We start from the raw sequence: 20,343 nt of genomic DNA, 5'->3' as shown, positions 1-20,343 counted from the left end.
TTGCACAGATGTTAACAATATTATTGGAGGATAAACATTAATGGTTTGATAAATACCCTCGAGAACTTCCTGTCCCTCTCAGAATCAAGGCGTGGGGTGTCATTTACTCATTTTGCAATGTCATTAGCAACACCTTCATTGGCGTTGGGACTTAGTAGCTCAGTTGGTTGGCTACATGATATTTTACCTTGTTGGTGAGGGTTCGAATCCCACATTGTAATCCCCTCCCCCATTTTCTCTTCCCCTACCCCCTATCCCTATGTAATAAAAATAATTTTTTTAAAAAACATTTTTTTTTAAAAAAAAAACCCCACTCATTTACTAATTATTTAAAGCACAAATAGTTAATGTACGTACCTGCATAGTGGAGGGGGAATAAAGACCCCATTTACAGGTTATTTAAGGACCCATTTATAAGTTAAATAGAGTGTCTTTAAAATCTAATTTCAAAGTAACGTTTCAGTATGAGAGAAGTATACAAAACTACCATTGAGATGCAACAGTTAAGAAATGAGAATTAGGATTACTGCATGTACGTGGGTAAACCTTGCCAAGGAATATTTAATGTATGTTTTTTTTAAAATCCAATTAGTTAGTAAATTACTATGTAGATAATGAAAAGAAATGCAAAAAATTGAGAAAAAGGATAAATAGGAATGGTGGTCATAGAGAGGTGTTACATCACCTTGTCTATGTCTAGCTTTATATTATACTAGTGAATTTGCCGCGCTTCGCGCGGTCATAAAAATAGATAAATGAAGGTTAAAAAGGTTCTCCTTACAATGTTAATTGTATAGATTGGATAAATTATGGTTCGTTATTTTTTCGGTTAGCTCAAACACTTTCCATATAACCAGTTTGACGAAAACGTACTTTGTAAGAAAAAATGATATTATCCCTGAATCACCATATAAATTTCTATATTAACCATATGTTATTGTATTTCTTCGTTAAAGCATAATCAATAATTTGATTTTATTGTACTTCTTCGTTAAAGCATCATCAATAATTTGATTCAACAAAATTATTCTTTTGCTTCTTCATTACTAAAAGGAAAGTTTACTCACTTAAATCGATCTTTATATCTGAGTGATGTAATTCATATATAATTTGAGTATATAAAGACAATCTCATAATGGATATACTTCACTCAAAAATATAATATCTATGTTTCAAGTAATTAGCTGAGTAAAAAATATATTCTTAGACAAACAGCTTTTTTAGGCACATAATTATTTACTTTTTCACTAATTTTTACAAATTTTAATCATTTTCTAGTTTTAAGATAAGATTTATAAACAGAAAATTTTAGCATTCAAATTTAGATATATTTCTTTGATTATCTGAAAATGGAAAGAAGAGGAAATACATTTTAGGAAACTTCATTTTTCTTGCAGTTATAAATAGGTGATTTTTACTTGGACTTGTTTTATGTTTAAATTTGATCTTAACTTCATTAGGTAGTTAAAGTTTCATAAATGAAAATAACACAAAGGGAGAGCATGACAATAATTTCGGCACTGTTTTCCACGTGCGTACTTTAATTTTTGTAGGCAGCCTTAAAAAGGAAATGATAGGAACTGGGTAGAAAATGTCGGGTAAAAAGAAAGCCAAAGGGTACGAAATTTTAAAGAAAGAAAATGGGGCGTCGTTTCAGGGATAAATGGAGCCTTTTCAGAAAGGATATCTAAATCCCGAATAGACATATCAGGCAAGAATTTAGGAAATTAATGCAGAATTCGAGGAAATTAGATAAATAAACGGAAATTAAGGGAATTAGTGCAAAAATCTGAAAAAATTAGATAAATAGGATTTCTGGCTTAGGAAAGCGCCACGTCACCAGGCTAAGTCCTGCTTTTATATATATATATATATATATGATATATGATATAGATATAGATTGTAATTTTTATGTTATAAATCTTTACCTGAATGTCCATTAGTGATGTTCCTAGAACATGAATGTTGTACCAACTGAGATTAGTAAAATGAGGTCGTTCATTTGTGAGTTACACAAGAAGTTATTGCAACGAAATTAGTACAATTCATATAAACATATTTGTAAGTAGCTGAATATTACGAGGCCTAAAGAAAAAGGCATGAAATTCCAAGTTCTCTGCACACAACACTCTTGTCTTTATGCAAAGAGTTGATAATAATTCAAATCTTTCTTTGGATATTTATTCCAACTTCCAAGATATACATGGTATGAGAACTACACATTTCCAAGTAGACTGAAAGAATATGTTCCGTAGTTTCCTTTCATTCATTGAATTGGTCAATATACAAAAATATTCTACTCAAAATAGGAGAGTATAAAATATTACAAAATATTCTAACCTAAATAAGAGATTACAAAATATTTACATAATCTATCACACCCCCGCAGTCGAAACGGGAGGTTTACGAACGCTGAGACTGTCACGAAAATCTTCAAAAAGGACCTGAGGAAGGACCTTTAGTGAAAATATCTGCAATCTGATATCGGGACGGGACATGAAGGACTCGAACTTGTCCCCGCGCAACCTTCTCACGCACAAAATGAGTGTCCATCTCAATATGTTTGGTGCGTTGATGTTGCACCGGATTACCAGACAGATATATGGCACTCACATTGTCACAATATACCAACGTAGCTTTGCGAACCGGACAATGTAGTTCCAATAAAAGATTGCGAATCCAGCAAGACTCAGAGACAACATTAGCCACACCACGATACTCTGCTTCAGCGCTAGACCGAGAAAGAGTTGGTTGTCACTTTGACGACCAAGAAATCAAGTTGTCACCCAAAAATACACAATACCCCGACGTAGAACGACGAGTGTCCGGACAGCCACCCCAATCTGCATCGGTGTAGGAGACAAGGTCGGTGATCGATGATGGGTAGAGATGCAACCCGTGATCAAGAGTGCCCTGAACATACCGCACAATCCGCTTAAGAGCATGCATATGATCGTCCCGCGGGTCATGCATATGTAAGCACACCTGTTGGACAGCATATGAAATATCTGGTCTCGTGAAAGTGAGATACTGAAAAGCACCTGCGAGACTACGATAATGAGTGGGATCTTCATAAGGAGCACCCAAAGTAGCACCGACCTTCGGTTTTGTGTCAACCGGAGTGAGAGAGGGCTTGCAAGATGACATACCCGCACGATCAATGATTTCCTCGGCATACTTACGTTGAGAGAGGAACATCCCCCCTTGTGACGGGTCACAACAATGCCAAGAAAATAATTCAAAGGACCTAAATCCTTCATAGCAAATTCGGAACCATGCCTATCCATGATGGAACGACGGAGAGCGTCTGAGGATGCAGTGAGTATAATATCATCAACATAGAGTAATATGTATGCCATTTCGTTCAAAATGCGTTCGGACATGGGCCCAAAATTCTAAAAACTTAGCAAAGACATCTGATTTCCTAGCTAAGGGAAAAGTCCACAAATATTTCGAGAAATCATCCAAGAAAAGAACATAATATCGATGACCCATGGAACTTAAGACAGGAGAAGTCCATAAATCACTATGAATAATATCAAAAGGCATACAAGTGTTCAAATTAGATGGAACAAAAGGCAACTTAATATGTTTTCCAAGCACGCAAGAACGACAAATACTAGAGCAACTAGAATTATTACATTCAATGCTTTTATTTATCCTAAGAGAATTCAAAACTGACGCTCCCGGGTGACCCAAACGATCATGCCAAAGAGAAGAAGACAAAGCAGCAAAGGTTGACGCAGAATTGGCTGTGTTTGTGATGGTGGTGGTGATGGGATATAGATCGCCCTTGCTCTCACATCTCATTAGTGGCATCCCCGTCTGAAAGTATTTCACAGAAAACCCATATGGATCAAAATTAACAGACACAGAGTTATCAGTAGTGAACTTTCTAACAGAGATTAAGTTTTTAATGAGTTTTGGGGCGTGGAGGACATTTTTCAACGATAAAGGAGGGTTTGGGGGAGGCAAATGAGTATGACCACAACCGTGAATTAGAATTGAATGACCATTACCAACAATAATACCATGATGATGATTGCTCAAATTAGAATAAGACGAGAGATTACCATTCGTGGATGTCATGTGAGATGTGGCACCGGTGTCCATGTACCACTTCTGGTCCGGGGGATTCAAAGTCATCGTATGCATTACCGATTTGATGTCCGTGGGAGCATAAGACGGGGCATACATCTGCTGAAACGGGGCAGCAGCATACGCCTGCTGCGGAGGCTGGGGAGCAGGGCCGAGAATGCCCGGCTGTTTGGCCGAAGGCCCTTGCGAAGACGTCGGCCAAGTGGACGGATACGGGCAAGGTGGCACGGCCCATTGTGGCATCCATCCCCAAGCATAATGTCACGACCCAACCCCGTAGGCCGTGACTAGTTCCCGAACTGGGCACCCGAACACACTCATCAAATCCGAATCACATACAGATAGCGTATACGGGCACAAATATCATACGCTGCCTCAGACACATTTCAAACACAACCATATATGTACATATATATCAGAAGCCGACAAGGCTATCAAATGGCGCAACGGCCCAAAACATATACAAATGCACGCCGACAAGGCTGCCATGACAAGTGGGATCATACAAACACACCCGTACAGAAGTAGGCACAAAACCCACATATACGTCTACAGACCTCTAAACAGACAGACCGAATCATATGGCGGGACAGGGCCCCGCCGTACCCCTGAACAAATATATACATATGCAACGAACGAAGATATATACCAAAATGTAGGCTCCGGAATAAGAGGAGCACTCCAAACAGCAGAAGAGGGTATCCTAAACGGTTGGATCACCAAACTGTGCGTCTGCACCTGCGGGCATGAAACGCAGCCCCCCGAAGAAAGGGGGTCAGTACGAAATATGTACTGAGTATGCAAAGCAGAAGATACAGAAAACAAATCTGAGGCATAAACGAAATAGAAGTACAGAACATAAGTGCAAACCCAAAATATCAAAATGTTTACTCTCAAAATATAAGTCATGCATAGGGCACAGAGAATATGGTCGCCCGCCCGTCGATGGCGCCATAACACAGCATAACACCAGAAGGTTCAAATCTCCGTATCCCCGTCACACATCATAACACAGCATAACGCCATACACAGCATAACGCCAAATATAAGTGGAACCCGGCCCTCTAGCGAGTGGCTCGGTGAACCATCAACACAGCATAACACCGGAATATATCAAAGTGCACACGACAACAGAACCGGCCCGGGATCCGGCGAAAGATATGACAGAACGCACGAGCAGAGTCGTGAGTAACCATATGCATAAAATCATTATCATGGACTCAAATATAAGTAAAATGACCATACTTGAAAATCGAAATAATAGTCATACCAAATTCTTTCAAAAGTCTTCCGAATTACATAAAGGAAAGTCGCGGGACCCACGGACGGGTATCGACCCGAGCCGAGCCCGCCTATGGAGAACATACTCATCATACGCCATACAAACTCCTACGAAGATATCGAAGCAATCCGAGCCTTTATGCGAAAGATACAACGTCCATAATTACCGAATTCTTGAAAACAAAACTTTTTGTGAAACATTTGGAAATCAGTTATTTCGAAGACATAAGGATTCATATTTCATCACCTCAAACATACGAGTGCCAAGAAATATATAAGAGTCATAACGTACTCGGATTGCGAATTTAGAATTTCCTCGAGGCTCGTGACATAGCCTATTTATAACTAAGACATGCTAAAAGAAAGAAGGTTGAGCTTTACATACCTCGTACGCACTCCAAGCTAACTCAACTCAAGCTAATCCAACCTACGCCTCGGGCTCCCCAAGGTCTACAAATACGTCAACGAGTATTACACATTAGCCATCGGCACTAGGCAATTTATTCCAAACTAACACTTAATTCTACAGTAATTTGGGCAGCATTTCCCCTGTAAATAGGCCAACCCCGAGAATTTAACTCGGCCAGAATCAACAACAACAACAACAACAACAACAACAACGATAACCAACCTAGCAACCCCAATGACCAATCCGAAAGATAATATAACATTAACAACTTTCTTTCACATCATTCGACAACATTCATAATATTCAATTCGACGGCTTACATTCAAGCCATATTATCGCTCATCCATTCAATTTCCAACCCGAACCCTTACCAACGATATTCAAGGACATGTTAAACAATTTACATAATATTTCCAACAACCCAACAATTGTTCCAATTTAGCCGAAAACAGTCCCCAAACCCGAGAACCTCACTATAACACACTCCTCATTTTCAAATCATGATTTGTATCAACAATCCACACTATAACGATAGCATTCTCATAAATGTACAACTTACATCAAACGCACAATAGCCCTCAAACCAGCCCATACAATTTCAACATCAATCTTGAGTCATTAAACGCTCATTTCCAAACTAGAATTCATAACGACAACAACTAAAACACTAAGCGATATTAATTCATCCTTTGCCACACATGGGAGGCTACACACGGCCACATACCCACATACACATTTAAATGGTTCTCATTTATTTCTTCACCCTACAACAATCAAACATGCTACATAGAATTAATTCATCACCTCAACACCAGACAACATACACACACCTCATACGGCTAACACACCAAGCACACAACCCACTTCCAACATACCCTATCTCATGATTTTCATTCATTTTAGCATACTACAACATGCATACAACATTCACAACACATAAACAAGACCAAATCTTACCTTTCTTCTTCAACTCCACACTTTGCCTAGGGTTTGCGATCTACTAAACGGATGGCTTGATCGCTCCAACAACACTTCCACGTTACTTAGGGACCTTCAATTAGTGGATTTGCACCAAAGAAATATTTTTGGAATGGCTCAAATTGGATTTGGTTTTCTCTTGGCTTGGCCGAAAGTTTGGTGTTGAAGTTCTTCAACTTCTTGATTTTCTTGCTAAGTATGGAATGAGAGAAGATGACTTAGAAGTCATCTTTTAAGTTCCCATACTAACTCTCCAAGTGTCCATGGCCCACACAAGTGTTGGACCATTTAAAATTGGCCACAAAGTGTGAGACTTCTTGCATGATTTTCAACTTCCAAATTTGTGACTTTTGGTCCCAACTTTTCCTAATTGTTCCATGCCAACAATTTCATGAACAACTTATGTCTCAAAATAAAATCGAAGGTCAAAAGTCTCGACTTCAAGTCCCGGAATGGTCTTGGCCCTAACTTATCATAGTTAATCCGGGTTGTCCCAATGTATAAAATCCGGGACATAACACATAATTGGGAAGCTGCCACGGCTGAGGAGACGGCTGACGCGGCCAGCTACCTGGCGGTGGCTGGTGATTTCCGTCGTTGTGACCACGGCTGCCGCCACGGCCAGCTTTGCCGCCAGCGTTGCCACGGCCAGCGCCGTTCCGACGGCCAGAATTGAGGCCTTTGTTGTTGTTATTTTTTCCCCTGTTATTCACAGCATGACCAGACGAATGAGTATTATCAAAAAAATTAGTCGAACCCTCACCACCTGTGGCAGCCACCATCGCCGAAGGAGTAGAATGGGCCGCCTGCATCGCCTGTTCTCGTTCCTCCAGAACGAGTGAGGAGCGCGCCTCGGTGAAAGGAGGCAATGGTTTGCTGTGACGAATCTGCGTTCCCACACCCTTGAATACGTCGGTGAGACCCGAAACAAGCTGAAGAACAAGGCAGGAATTGGAAACCGGAGCCCCCACATTTTTTAACTGATCGGAGATGCTCTTGAGCTTCTGACAATACGCAGACGCGTTCAGGAAGTCTTCCATCCTAGTTGTAGAAAACTCTTGTTCGAGCATAACGACACGGGAGTTTTGATGGTCCTGGAAGATATCACGCAAGTGATCCCAGGCTTCTATGGCCGTTGCTCCAGGTTCAAGAATAGTAGTAAGGAGGTCATTCGAAATCGTGGAATAAATCCACTGGAGCACAGTCGCATCAAGGGTCGACCAAAGTTCTTTGTCGTCATCGGAGGAGGGGCTGCCTAGTTCCCTTTCTCTGGTGTGATGATATGGTGTATGACCCTATGGGATATGGCGTGGATCCTAAACAATTCCGCCCATGTGCCGTATTGTGCATTCTCCATTTCAAGAACCACAGGAATGTGATTACGGATGTTGGAGACGGCGAAAGCGGGGTGGAAGGATGATTTAGAGGTGGACATGGTGGCGGAAAAAAAAAAGGAGAGAGGTGGCAGCCGACGGAGCTAGGGCAGCGGAGAGGAGAGGAAAAAAGAAGAAAACCCTAGACTTCTGATACCATGAAAGAATATTTTCCGTAGTTTTCTTTCATTCATTGAATTGGTTAATATACAAAAATATCCTATTCAAAATAGGAGAGTATAAAATATTACAAAATATTCTAACCTAAATAAGAGATTACAAAATATTACAAAATATTTACATAATCTATCATAGACGATAGCACAAATCCTTTAACATTTCAGGCATGTTAAGTACAAAAATATTGACCCCCCTTTGTCCAAAACGTAATCCTACTTTTTCTCCATATTTCAAAGACTCAAACAAATAATCTTCGTAAATCTTCACAATTTTACAACTCCATTATTCACAGGGTTTACTTGTGTTATTTGTATGGGCTAAGAGCGAATATTATGATAGGAACATTCGTAGCCACATCAACATCTAAATACAATTTGTTTCCTTAATCATACTAGCTTGTTTTTTATGATATATTTTGCAACTTTATCCGGAAGTGATTCAAAAATTTAAAATTTGCGCATTTGAAGTATCATTGCACTTACTATTCTTTATACATGATTGCGAGTTTATTTAATACAAATACATGGAAGCTATTAATTTAATTCTATTTCATTCGCGATCAACAATTTCAATAAAATTCAGAAACTAAAAATCGTCAAATTTGAAGAGTTAGCAACTAATCATTACAAATTACAAATATATATAAAATCAGACACAAGATTGGTAAGGACTCCATCAGTCCATTTAAAGAATTGACATTGAAACAGCCTATGTAGACTTTTAACTAATAAGTCTCTGCCTCATAAATCAATTTCCACAATCCACCAAACACTAAATCTAAAATGAAAGGCTCGTCCCATAATAGGAGTAATCTTTATACACTATTCCAGTGCACCAGTAATGGTACCTGATACATCCAATATAATAATATTGCCAACTTTTTCAAGAAAATATTTCTAGCAGTTAGCTTGAAAATTGACATCCAAACCAATCCCCACTATCCCCTTCCTCTCTGTTTCTTGAAGCAAATTCTTACAAACCTCATTTCTATTTTCTTCTCACATCTTAGCTGTCTTTGAAAGAACCCCAGTAGCAAGAAAAAAATACTACTAACAACTACCCCAGCTAATGACATTCTAACTATTGATTCCTCCTACCCATTATTAATAACAAATTTCCTTTCTTTTTGTCACTGGGGCATACCAATACCCATTAAATCTTTGGTCTTTTTGTTGTTTTTGGCCAAATTTAGACTTATTACTTCCACTACAGAAAATGAGGAGTTGGACAAGGGGCTTTTTTGGGTTTCTTTATCTTGCTTTCTTGTTGAAAATTGAAGGCTTGAGACTTAATAGGTTTGAACAAACTGAGAGAATATCAGGTACATTTTCTCTTTTGGTGCTAATTGTTGTGGTTTAGCTTGGAATTATATGTAATTTCATGTCTTACTGAGGTGGGAATACTTGTTTTTTATAGTAAATCTAGGTTTTTGCTGATGTTGGATACTTGGATGATTTTTTTTTATTTTTTTTGGGATTCTTGTTCTCAACAAGTATGTCCAGATTCAGCTGGTTGATGTTCCTTCTCTCAGATGGGTGTGTTTGGGGAAACTTAGGCAATATAGGAGTTAACAAGTATCTGCATATTGATGAAATGAATAGTCTGGTAATGGCTGGTGTTTCTAACTGCTTAAATAATGGCATTATCTGCACAATTGATGTGCTTTTGGTACCCAAATTTGAATATCCTTCTTTGATGATGTTCATACTTTTTTTTTTTGAAGGATGAGGTTCATACTGTTTGTTACTTTCAGAATCTGTAGGTGGGATAAAACCTGTACTGTTATTAGATCGTGACCATGATATATGTTGCTTTTTCAAGTCTGTTTCGGATAGAACTTGGGATTTGATTAGCTAGAATGTAGGTTAAAATGAGGTGGAGATGAATATGGGTTTTTGTAGCTGAATTATTTACCTATCTGATGTTAGTCTGAGCAATTCTTGACCCTGGAGCATCAATGATTGTTGCTTACAAGATTGTTTAGTTCCAGCTCTAGGTTAAGATAAATAAAAACAACTGAAATGGGAGAAGAACCATGATGTCTCGGGTTCAAATCCTGGTAGAAGTAAAAACACACTAGGTAATTTATTCCCATTAGCCTAAGCCGTGGTGACAGAGTTACCTGGTACCTATGATGGTGGGAGGTAGCAAATATCCGATGGTATAGTTGAGGTGTGCGCAAGCTGGCTTGTATGCCACCATCATTAAAAAAAATCAATGAAAGCAACTGAGCTCACCTTAGAGCTAAGCCTCAATAAAAATAAATAGGTATTTTTTTCTCAAAAATTTCGCCACTCAAAATTTGGTAGTAGAGGGAAGTTATTTCATAGGTATTAAGTATATAGTCTTCTGCATTTGGTTTTTTAAGCTAAATGAATTAGTTGATTGAAGACTTTGGTAGGCTGTAATTCAGATGTTTCAAGAGTTGTCATCAATTTCCGAGGGATGTTTTGAGACTCCTTAGAACAAATTGGTTCTTCATACATGTATTTAAGTGGAAAGTCAGATATAAATGGATGTTGCAACATCAGAGATTTGTTGGTGAATAATTTTATTGTTGTAGGTGACACCACAGAACCATTGTGGTGATCACAAAGGAGCATATTTTTTACCTTAACCAAAAAAGAAAAGGAAAGGAAGAGCATATTTTTGACCAACTGAATGTGTTAACTTTAATATAGAATATGTTACCAAAAATATAATCAAATTCTTCTGGGCAAATAAACACCATCTGTTAACTTGTTTAAATGGTTTAGCCTAATAATGATATGGATACTTGCTTAAAACACTAAGTATCAACTCCTTTGTTTTCCTTCTATTTCCATACTTCAGGAAGTGCGGGTGACGTCTTGGAAGATAATCCGATTGGAAGATTAAAAGTTTATATTTATGAGCTTCCGAGCAAATACAACAAGAAAATTCTACAGAAAGACCAGCGATGCCTCAACCACATGTTTGCTGCTGAAATCTATATGCATCGTTTCCTATTATCCAGCGCTGTTCGAACCTTTAATCCTGAGGAAGCAGATTGGTTCTACACCCCTGTTTACAGTACTTGTGACCTGACACCGAATGGCCTTCCTTTACCCTTCAAGTCACCACGTATGATGAGGAGTGCAATACAACTTATTGCTTCTAACTGGCCTTATTGGAATAGAACAGAGGGGGCTGATCACTTCTTCATTGTGCCACACGATTTTGGTGCTTGTTTTCACTATCTAGTAAGAATCTCTCTCTCTCTCTCTCTCATATATATATATATATTTTTTTTTTTTTTTTTTATGCTTCAGATGATATATATATATATATATATATATATCATAAACACACTCACCTAATTAGAGAGAGTCCTTGGAAGGTTGCTAACAAATACTCCTTCCGTTTCAATTTTTTTGTCTTACTTTCCTTTTTAATTTGTTTTAAAAAAGAATGCGACTTTCTATATTTAGAAACTCTTTAGACCCAACATCCTATATGGCATATTTAAGACCACAAGGTTCAAAAGGCATTTTGGTAAATTACACGCGTCTTTAGTTTAAGACCACAAGATTCAAAAGTCTTCTTTATATTCTTAAACTCCTTGCCGAGTCAAACTAAGACAAACAAATTGGAACAGAGGGAGTATACCTTAGGTTCATGATTATTGGTTTTGTTATCTTTAACTGTAACTTCCAGTCATTACTTTCAAGGTAAATATGCTTTGGTTACACTGGGTTTGCACGATTGCAGGAAGAAAAAGCTATTGAGAGGGGAATTCTTCCATTGCTCCAACGTGCTACTTTGGTTCAAACTTTTGGACAACGAAATCATGTTTGTTTAAAGGATGGCTCAATTACAATTCCTCCATATGCTCCCCCACAGAAAATGCAGTCTCACTTGATCCCTCCAGCTACTCCTCGGTCTATCTTTGTTTATTTCCGAGGCTTGTTTTATGACGTTGGAAATGATCCAGAAGGTGGTTACTATGCGAGGTATAACCAAGTGTTTTACCTGTGAATAAATCAGATTTGGCCGTTTTTTTAATACTTAAGTAGCTACTTATCAAAAGGCCCTAATAGTCTTCACTAAGTTGATTAATCTGTGAAGTTAAATACAGAGTTATCAGGATCTAGAGTTGATGCTTAGTTGATTGATTTATTTGATTGTTTAAATAAATGATGACTGCAAAAGTTGAAGAAAAATATTCTCATTTAGTCTACTGGCTTCTGAGACATGGAATGACAAAATAACTAACTATGATTATTTCTCGCTTCAGAGGTGCTCGAGCAGCAGTGTGGGAGAACTTTAAAGACAATCCTCTCTTTGATATTTCTACCGAGCATCCAACTACTTACTATGAAGACATGCAGAGAGCTATCTTTTGCTTGTGCCCCCTGGGATGGGCCCCATGGAGTCCGAGATTGGTTGAAGCAGTTATATTTGGATGCATCCCTGTTATTATAGCAGATGACATTGTCTTGCCGTTTGCTGATGCAATCCCCTGGGAAGATATAGGCGTGTTTGTAGCAGAGAAAGATGTCCCAAATTTGGACACCATTCTCACTTCTATTCGACCAGAAGAAATATTGAGGAAGCAGAGATTGCTTGCCAACCCTTCAATGAAGCAGGCAATGTTATTTCCAACACCTGCTCAATCCGGTGATGCTTTCCATCAGATCTTGAATGGACTTGCACGTAAACTGCCACATGACAAGAGCGTTTACTTGAAGCCCGGGGAGAAGTTCTTAAACTGGACTGCTGGTCCAGTTGGTGACCTCAAACCTTGGTAGAGGCTGCTTAAATTCATCTGAATTGTAAATTTTAACATGTAGTTTTTGAAGACTCAATATTCATTTTTGGACCTGTAGGGCTCTGCATTAGAGGTATGGGTATGTTCACTTTCCTACTCGCGTCCTTATGATACTAGGATGGTGTCAGAAATTTCTTTCAGTTTTTTTGTATTGCTTCAACGTACAGGTTACTTCAGCATTTAAGCAGTCTCAGTTAAGAGCTAATGTTGATCCCTGATTTCCGACCTTTTTTATGTTTCATTTGCATTTTCATCCCTGAATCGTGATGATCTTCTCCTCCCTTAGTATTGCCCCGCCCCACATGACTTGTCCTGCCCGCTTACTTTTTTTAGCTCATTTATTGTAAACAATAATAGAGATGTTCGTCTTTATTTGAAATGACGATCGATGAATAGACACTTAACCAGAAACCCTGATTAGTTAAAATGGTTATGTGAATCTTATTTATCAGCTCTGATCCCTTGGACCCGTGCCTAACTGGTAAGCACGGATAATGTTTGTGTGAACTCATTTTATATGGCAAGTTAAGTTCATGATGTTAACATTACCAATCTCTTGACTTGAACTTACTATCAATTAGTAGTTCAATTACTTACGGAAACATTGATAAATAGAAAATCACATTAAGATTTACACAAACTAAATAGTCCTATTAGATTTTGAAATGTTTACTTTATCACTTTAGAAATCATTACCAATATTATCGTGACATAAGTTATGCCAGAGAGTAACTTTTATGAAGTTAGTCATAACTTTAGTGCTAAACCAAAATTCCTTCAGACTTCTCTTTGAGAAAAAAATGTTCAATAAGAATTCGAAAAAAATTGGAGTTCCAACTGGTTCCATTCCCTAACCCCATATTAATACAATTTAAAACAAGCCAGAGATGTTGCAAATATCTTTTGTTTGCATATCCTCTCTATGCATTAAGAGCAGCTAATGTAATTTACAAGCATAGGATTAGGAGCCCCTAATTCTCAGTCAACGACTCAAACACCTTATTCAAATGATCTTGAACTTAAGATGTATAAAGACTTCTTATGATCAAGAAAATAAAGCATTTTCTACATAATTGTTTTGAACATCACTCTCCTTGAAAGCATGCATATGTTTCCAATAGCTTACCCTCAGAAAACAAACAAGATCCTCAACAGTATCATGTAAATAACTTATACAGCAGTTTGAACCAAGCTATTCTAAATAACTTTATAAGAAATATTTGAAACAAATAAACTGTGTGAGCAACATTAAAACTGAAAGGATTTCTCAGGTTTTTGCTCTGTATCTGGACGACACCAGTTTGATCACTTGATCAATCATTCATGGCAACTCGGTATCTGTATATTCACCATAGACTGAACGCAACACCTCCATAAATTATTTGCACGAGCAGAAAGCAAATTTTCCAGAACGGACTTCACTTACCGAGCATCGTTGGAGGTAAAAGAATCTGCAAATCCAGTTGGCTTGGCAGGAATACTTCCTCTGCTATCTTGACTAGTACCAGTGAAGTCTCCAGTATCTTCATCTTGCCAGTCCTTCAACATCTCTGGCAGAGGAAGACTATAGTCAATTCCTGAATATTCGTCGGATTCTTCTACAGGTTTCCAAATCTCAACTAGTTGGCCAAGCACATTTACAGCGTGTGACATGTCAGGCCTATGATTAGGATCTCTGGCAGTGCAATGTCCAGCTAATTCAGCGATGACGAAAATGCTCTTGTGGATATCTTTCTTCGCGTCAAGAGCTGGGTCAACGGAAGCAATGAGATTCTCTTTATTCGATTTTATCTGCCAGAACCACTCAACTAGATATCGAGTTTCCTCGGATCGATGCTCATCAAGGGCAGTTAGTCCAGTCACAAGTTCCATCAACACCACCCCAAAGCTGAAGACATCTATTTTAGTTGTGACTTTGCCGGTCACTGCAAAGACGTAAAATTTGAGTTAGAATAGATGAAAGGTGACTTAAGAAATAGTTATACGCGTGACATAAAAATTGAGTCAGCAATAGTTTCTACACCAAAATTCACAGGTAGTTTAAAAAGTAGCTGATCAGCATACCATGTTTGTTGAACAGCTTTATGCTAACATATTAAAGCACCATGTCTCGAGAGAAAAGCATCTTAATCGGGATGGAGTTTCTATTACTTTTGTGGAGACGAGATATAACTATGCTATGAATGATAATATGGAGAGGGATATGAAACATTCTACTTGAATTATTTAACAAAGATATCGAAAAGAATGAGAATCTCACTGAGACATGAGATTGATACATCAATGTCCGAGGTATATCAATTTAGTAGGGACAACACAACGTCAACATAAAGGAAAAACAGAAATGCTCCATTAGTTACTTTTGTTCTATTTGTCTGGAGAACGAAGGGCTTGGAAGGTGCCCCAGGGCAGAAGCACAATTCAGCACCGTAGGGATTCTCATCGGAGAACTGATGTATTTATGAAAATACGAACTAAAAGGGGATTGCTATCCTTTCAGGTAGAGATGTGTTCATGTAACATATTACCAGAGAGTGAAAAATACAACTGATGCTAAAATGAAAATATTTACAAGAACAGTCGAAATGAGTGTCTATGAAAGAGATACATGGCAAAAAATGCACACTTACCAGCATACTCAGGAGCAAGGTATCCAAATGTTCCTGCAAGCCTTGTTGCAACAGACCTTTCTTTGTCAGGAGCGAGTTTCACTAATCCAAAATCAGAAACTTTTGCTCTAAAATCATCATCTAGAAGAATGTTTGATGATTTGAGGTCACGATGTATGAAGCTCTGGTGTGCCAGATTATGAAGGTACTCCATCCCTCGAGCAACATCTAGAGCAATATTGAGTCTCTTTGTCCATGATAAAGGCTCTAAGTTCAGGATCTTCCACCGGAAAAGATGTCTACTCAGAGCGCCCTTTGGCATATATTCATACACCAAAAGCCTCTCATTTCCTTCAATGGAGTAACCCAAAAGAGAAACTAAATGGCGATGCCGAACCCTAGAAAGCACAGCTATTTCTGCCTCAAATTCATCCAATGCCTTGCTATTGATAACCGCAGATTCCATTCTCTTCACTGCAATTTGAATTCCATCTTCAATTACACCTTTGTAAACAACTCCAAAGCCACCACGACCAAGCTCATTCTCTGATGCAAAATTATTGGTTACCCTCCGAAGGTCCTGCGTTGAAATGACAAGGTTTCCAATCTCAATTACTCGGCTACCTTCTTTTCCACCACTACTTGTAGTTGTAGCATCACTCTTTGCAGTGTACATCCTGGGATCTTCTAAGACAGTGATCTTAACAATGTTATCTTGATCGAATGGGTCTTTGGGGTGGATAACAGTAGTAATCGAGTCCTTCTCTCGTTTTCTCCTGCTCTTGAAAAACAAAAAGACGGCAAGAAGAGCTAAGACCACAGAAACTGCACTCACGACTATAATTATCACGGTCTTCTCATGGTTCTCTGATGTGGTCTTCTCTTTGGCACTAGGAGTAGTCTTCAATCCTGAACTTGAACTTTTCTCTGGGGAAGGTGGCGTATCTGATAATGTTGGCTGATTATCACTGGGTGACGGGCTTTGCAGTGGTAACTCCTTACTTGGTTTAGGACTGTGGCTCAATGGGGGAAATGGGCCGATACTCGGAGGAGGAGCCCCCACAGTTACATTAGCAACAAGATGAGCATTTCCATCTGTAATGACTGTCACACCATCCCGAAATTTCGGCAATGGTGGATCAAAATTATTCCCACTTAAGTCCAACAATCTCAAGAACCTGAGCTTTGTTAAGTTTGCTGGAACTGGACCGTGCAAACTATTTCCTTTTAAGTGAACTTCAAGCAGTGAATCCAAGTTTGCAAGTGAAGGGCTAAGCTTACCCGTAAGGTTTTTGTTCTGCAGATTAACAATCGTAACCTGACCTTTAGGATTGCAACTAATTCCCAACCAAGGATCTGTACACGGATCATTACCGGACCATTCAGAAGCAAGATTGGCTGGATAATTCCAAACACCAAGAAGATCTAAAAGTGCGTTAACTTGGGGACCACAAGGAACACCTGGAGTTGGTTGACAGAACGAATTTGAGGAATATGTAGCATTAGCAGCTCTGAACTTTGGGATAGGACCCATTAGCTTATTATTGTTCAAGTCTAACACACTCAACTTTAAATTCGCCAAACCTTGTGGAATCAGACCAACGAGTTGATTTCCATTAAGATTAAGATTATTCAAAGAAGTCAAACCACCAATTGTATCAGGAATTGGTCCACTAAAACTGTTGCCTTGAAGCCATAACCACATAAGCTGATCCATAGTACCAATTAACTCGATTGGACCAGTCATTCCAGGACTGTTTTGATTATTCAACCACAAAATCTGAAGCATTGAATCACGAAAACTGTCCGGTATCTTACCAGTTAAACGGTTATATGACAGCTTCAAAGCAGTGAGAGAAGGCAATTTTCCGAAAAAATCAGGCACAGGTCCAACAATATTGCAAGACATGCAAGAAAAATTTGCCAGCTGAGCTGAATCTTGCAGCGCAGTTGGAATAGACCATCCACTCATATTAAAGGGATTCTCATCCAATGCCAAAACTTGAACATTGCTAAGACCATCAAAGAAATTAGCAGGGATCATATCGAATTGATTATCATCCAAGTATACATATTTCAAATCAGATAATCCACTGAAAGTAGGTAATTTCCCATTAAAACCATTCTTCTGAAGGCCAAGATTTTGAAGCTTCTCTAGTTCATTCAAGTTCTGAGGCAAAGGACCCTTTAAGCCCAAACCCTGAACCTGAATTTGGGTAACTCTATCACTAGAACAAAACACATGAGGCCATGCAGGTGGACCACACGGATCATTCCCCTTGGAAGGCCATTTCAAGAGCTCTGGATTCTCTAATCCATTTCTAAAATCATTCAAAATCTTGAAATCATTCGGGTTTGTAACACCAGAAACCACATTTACAAGAAATACACCTAATGTACATACGTATACAACTCCTCTATAATCAAAATCCATATATACATGCATTTCATGGAAATTCTAGATTATCATAAAAATCCATACTTTCCCCTTTTTCAAGAACTCTAAACCTCATCAGATGAACTAATAATCTTGAAAATGCTTACATACAAGAAACATTTTAGATAACTAAAGAAAGTTTATAACAGAATTGTAAAAATGGTACCTTTTTCTGGAAAAAGAAAAGAATGAGAGATAATGTGAGTGAATTGTGGAAGAAAGAAGAAGAGAGAGTTAGCTAACAGTTGTGGTGGTGCAGTGTTTTCACTTATTTACAACCCTAAAGGCAAGTACATATTCATGACACCCGCCCCCCCCCCCCCCCCTCTCTCTGCATTGATTTTTCATACTTATGTTTTCTTCTTTTACTTTTACTTTTTCCTTTTTTTCCTTTTATTTTTATTTTATGACTCTTGTTTGGATTTGCAAGTTGATTAATGAAAAATTGTGTAAATGGATGTGAGATCTTTAGAATCTCATATCTAAATTATTTATTACTTTAATTAGACTATCCTCATTGGACGGATTAAGAAGATAATCAACTTATATCTCCTTTCTTACAGCAAATAGACTCACCTACCATCACTAATACATAGTATGTCATTATTTGAGGAGTCAAATAGATTTCTTTGAATTAAATTTTTTAAATATTTGAAATTATTAACGATCCTAATTAATAGTACTCCTTGCATTGCAATTTACATGGCAACTTTCTTTTATGGTCCGTCTAAAAAAATGGACACTTTTTTATACTTAATAACAATTTAACTTTAAACTTTTCATTTTACCATTAATAAGATGATTTATAACCTTAACATTTGTTTTAAACGATGAAAAATCTTTCTTCATTTTAAATTTCGTGTCCAGTAAAATACTATCACATAAACTTAAATAGAAGAAGTTGTATTTTTTTATAAATTTTAATATATTAATTTTATTTGTTAAAATTGGAAATCTATGCTAGAATGCACAATAAGCAATAGGAGCTTGAATCCTAATTTCCTGAACTCCTTCAAATAAATTAGGATAAGGCTTAACGCATATGCGACCCCTTAAATTTGCTTTTTTTTTTTCATTTTGGCACCTCAACTAAATGTTGTTCCTATTAAAACCCTGAACTCGTCCTCAAGTGTGTCTATCAAACCCCTTAAATCTGATTTTTATTAGAAGCAGTAATTAAATTAGACACGTGGTAAGCTATCCTTTAGGTCATGAATGTGTCGGTTTCTACTCTTCCACTACCAACTTAATTAAGAGCTACTCTTTTTCTCCCTCTCAATTGCTGCTAATCTTAGCTAAAAGATGACATAATTAAATTAGAATATATATTAGCATGTTGCTACATTGAAGATGGAATAGTATATTAGTCGGATTGTATTTGATAGACACACTTGAGAACAAGTTTAGGGGTTCAATAGAAACAATACTTAGTTAAAGTGTCAAAATGAAAAAAAAAGGACAAGTTTAGGAGGCCGCATGTGCATTAAACCTTAGGATAAAGAAAGAAATACTACTCCATATGTTTTTATTGTTACCCATCAGGATAAACAAAATCTATTTGTCGATTCCTCACAACAGAACTTTCATTTTTTGGGCTTTATTCTAAGTGCAAATTTGTTTTAACGTTTTGTCCAAAAAGCAGAGGACTCATACTTTTTTTATTACAGAATTCATAAAGTCTATCTGATTTCTTAAATAACGAGTAACGAAAATCAGATTTACACTTATCATGTGAAAGATTTTCATCGATTCTTTCACAATTGCAAATGATAGTGTCAAACACACACATTAGTAATTCTTTTTATTTTAACTTTTTTGTATTATTATTTTTATTATTTCTAAGGAAAAAACGTGGCATGGTCTTGGGGTCAAAGGAAGAAATGGAGGTGTCGGTATTTTGGTTTTGGGCATGATGACAAGTTATAATGAGAGAAGCATTCGACAACATGACCTTCTTTTTTTTTGTTTTTACTTTCTTTCCATGGGTCCCAATTTTGAGGTGTCAAGAATTTTAGACCGGTGGCGGTAAGTCAGGGCAGATGTTCTCTGTTTGTCCTTTCTTTTGTAACATGAAATAACTTCCTGTAAAAAAATTTACATTATTGGTATGATATCTATGGAGTAGTAGTTACCTTAGTTTCCACGTAAATAATACTCACATAAGTTACTTGAAAATCTGTATATCATTT

At 37.6% G+C, this 20,343-nt stretch overlaps 2 protein-coding genes across 2 annotated transcripts; one reads left to right on the top strand and one right to left on the bottom strand.

Annotated features, from left to right (window-relative positions):
* The first annotated feature begins 9,075 nt into the window (after positions 1 to 9,075).
* Positions 9,076 to 13,335, top strand: LOC132599381 (probable beta-1,4-xylosyltransferase IRX10L). Its single transcript, XM_060312725.1, has 4 exons — positions 9,076 to 9,640; positions 11,152 to 11,540; positions 12,049 to 12,290; positions 12,575 to 13,335. The coding sequence occupies exons 1-4, from the start codon at positions 9,535 to 9,537 to the stop codon at positions 13,086 to 13,088; spliced, it is 1,251 nt and encodes a 416-aa protein (XP_060168708.1). The 5' UTR covers positions 9,076 to 9,534; the 3' UTR covers positions 13,089 to 13,335.
* A 798-nt stretch (positions 13,336 to 14,133) lies between these two features.
* On the bottom strand, positions 14,134 to 18,429 carry LOC132599373 (receptor-like kinase TMK3). Its single transcript, XM_060312713.1, has 2 exons — positions 15,739 to 18,429; positions 14,134 to 15,033 (listed from the first exon to the last, which is right to left on the bottom strand). The coding sequence occupies exons 1-2, from the start codon at positions 18,161 to 18,163 to the stop codon at positions 14,531 to 14,533; spliced, it is 2,928 nt and encodes a 975-aa protein (XP_060168696.1). The 5' UTR covers positions 18,164 to 18,429; the 3' UTR covers positions 14,134 to 14,530.
* Between the last annotated feature and the right edge of the window lie 1,914 nt (positions 18,430 to 20,343).

The sequence above is a fragment of the Lycium barbarum genome, chromosome 1, assembly GCF_019175385.1.
Source record: "Lycium barbarum isolate Lr01 chromosome 1, ASM1917538v2, whole genome shotgun sequence".
Classification (NCBI taxonomy): Eukaryota; Viridiplantae; Streptophyta; class Magnoliopsida; order Solanales; family Solanaceae; genus Lycium; species Lycium barbarum.
This window is presented reverse-complemented; position numbering and strand designations above follow the sequence as displayed.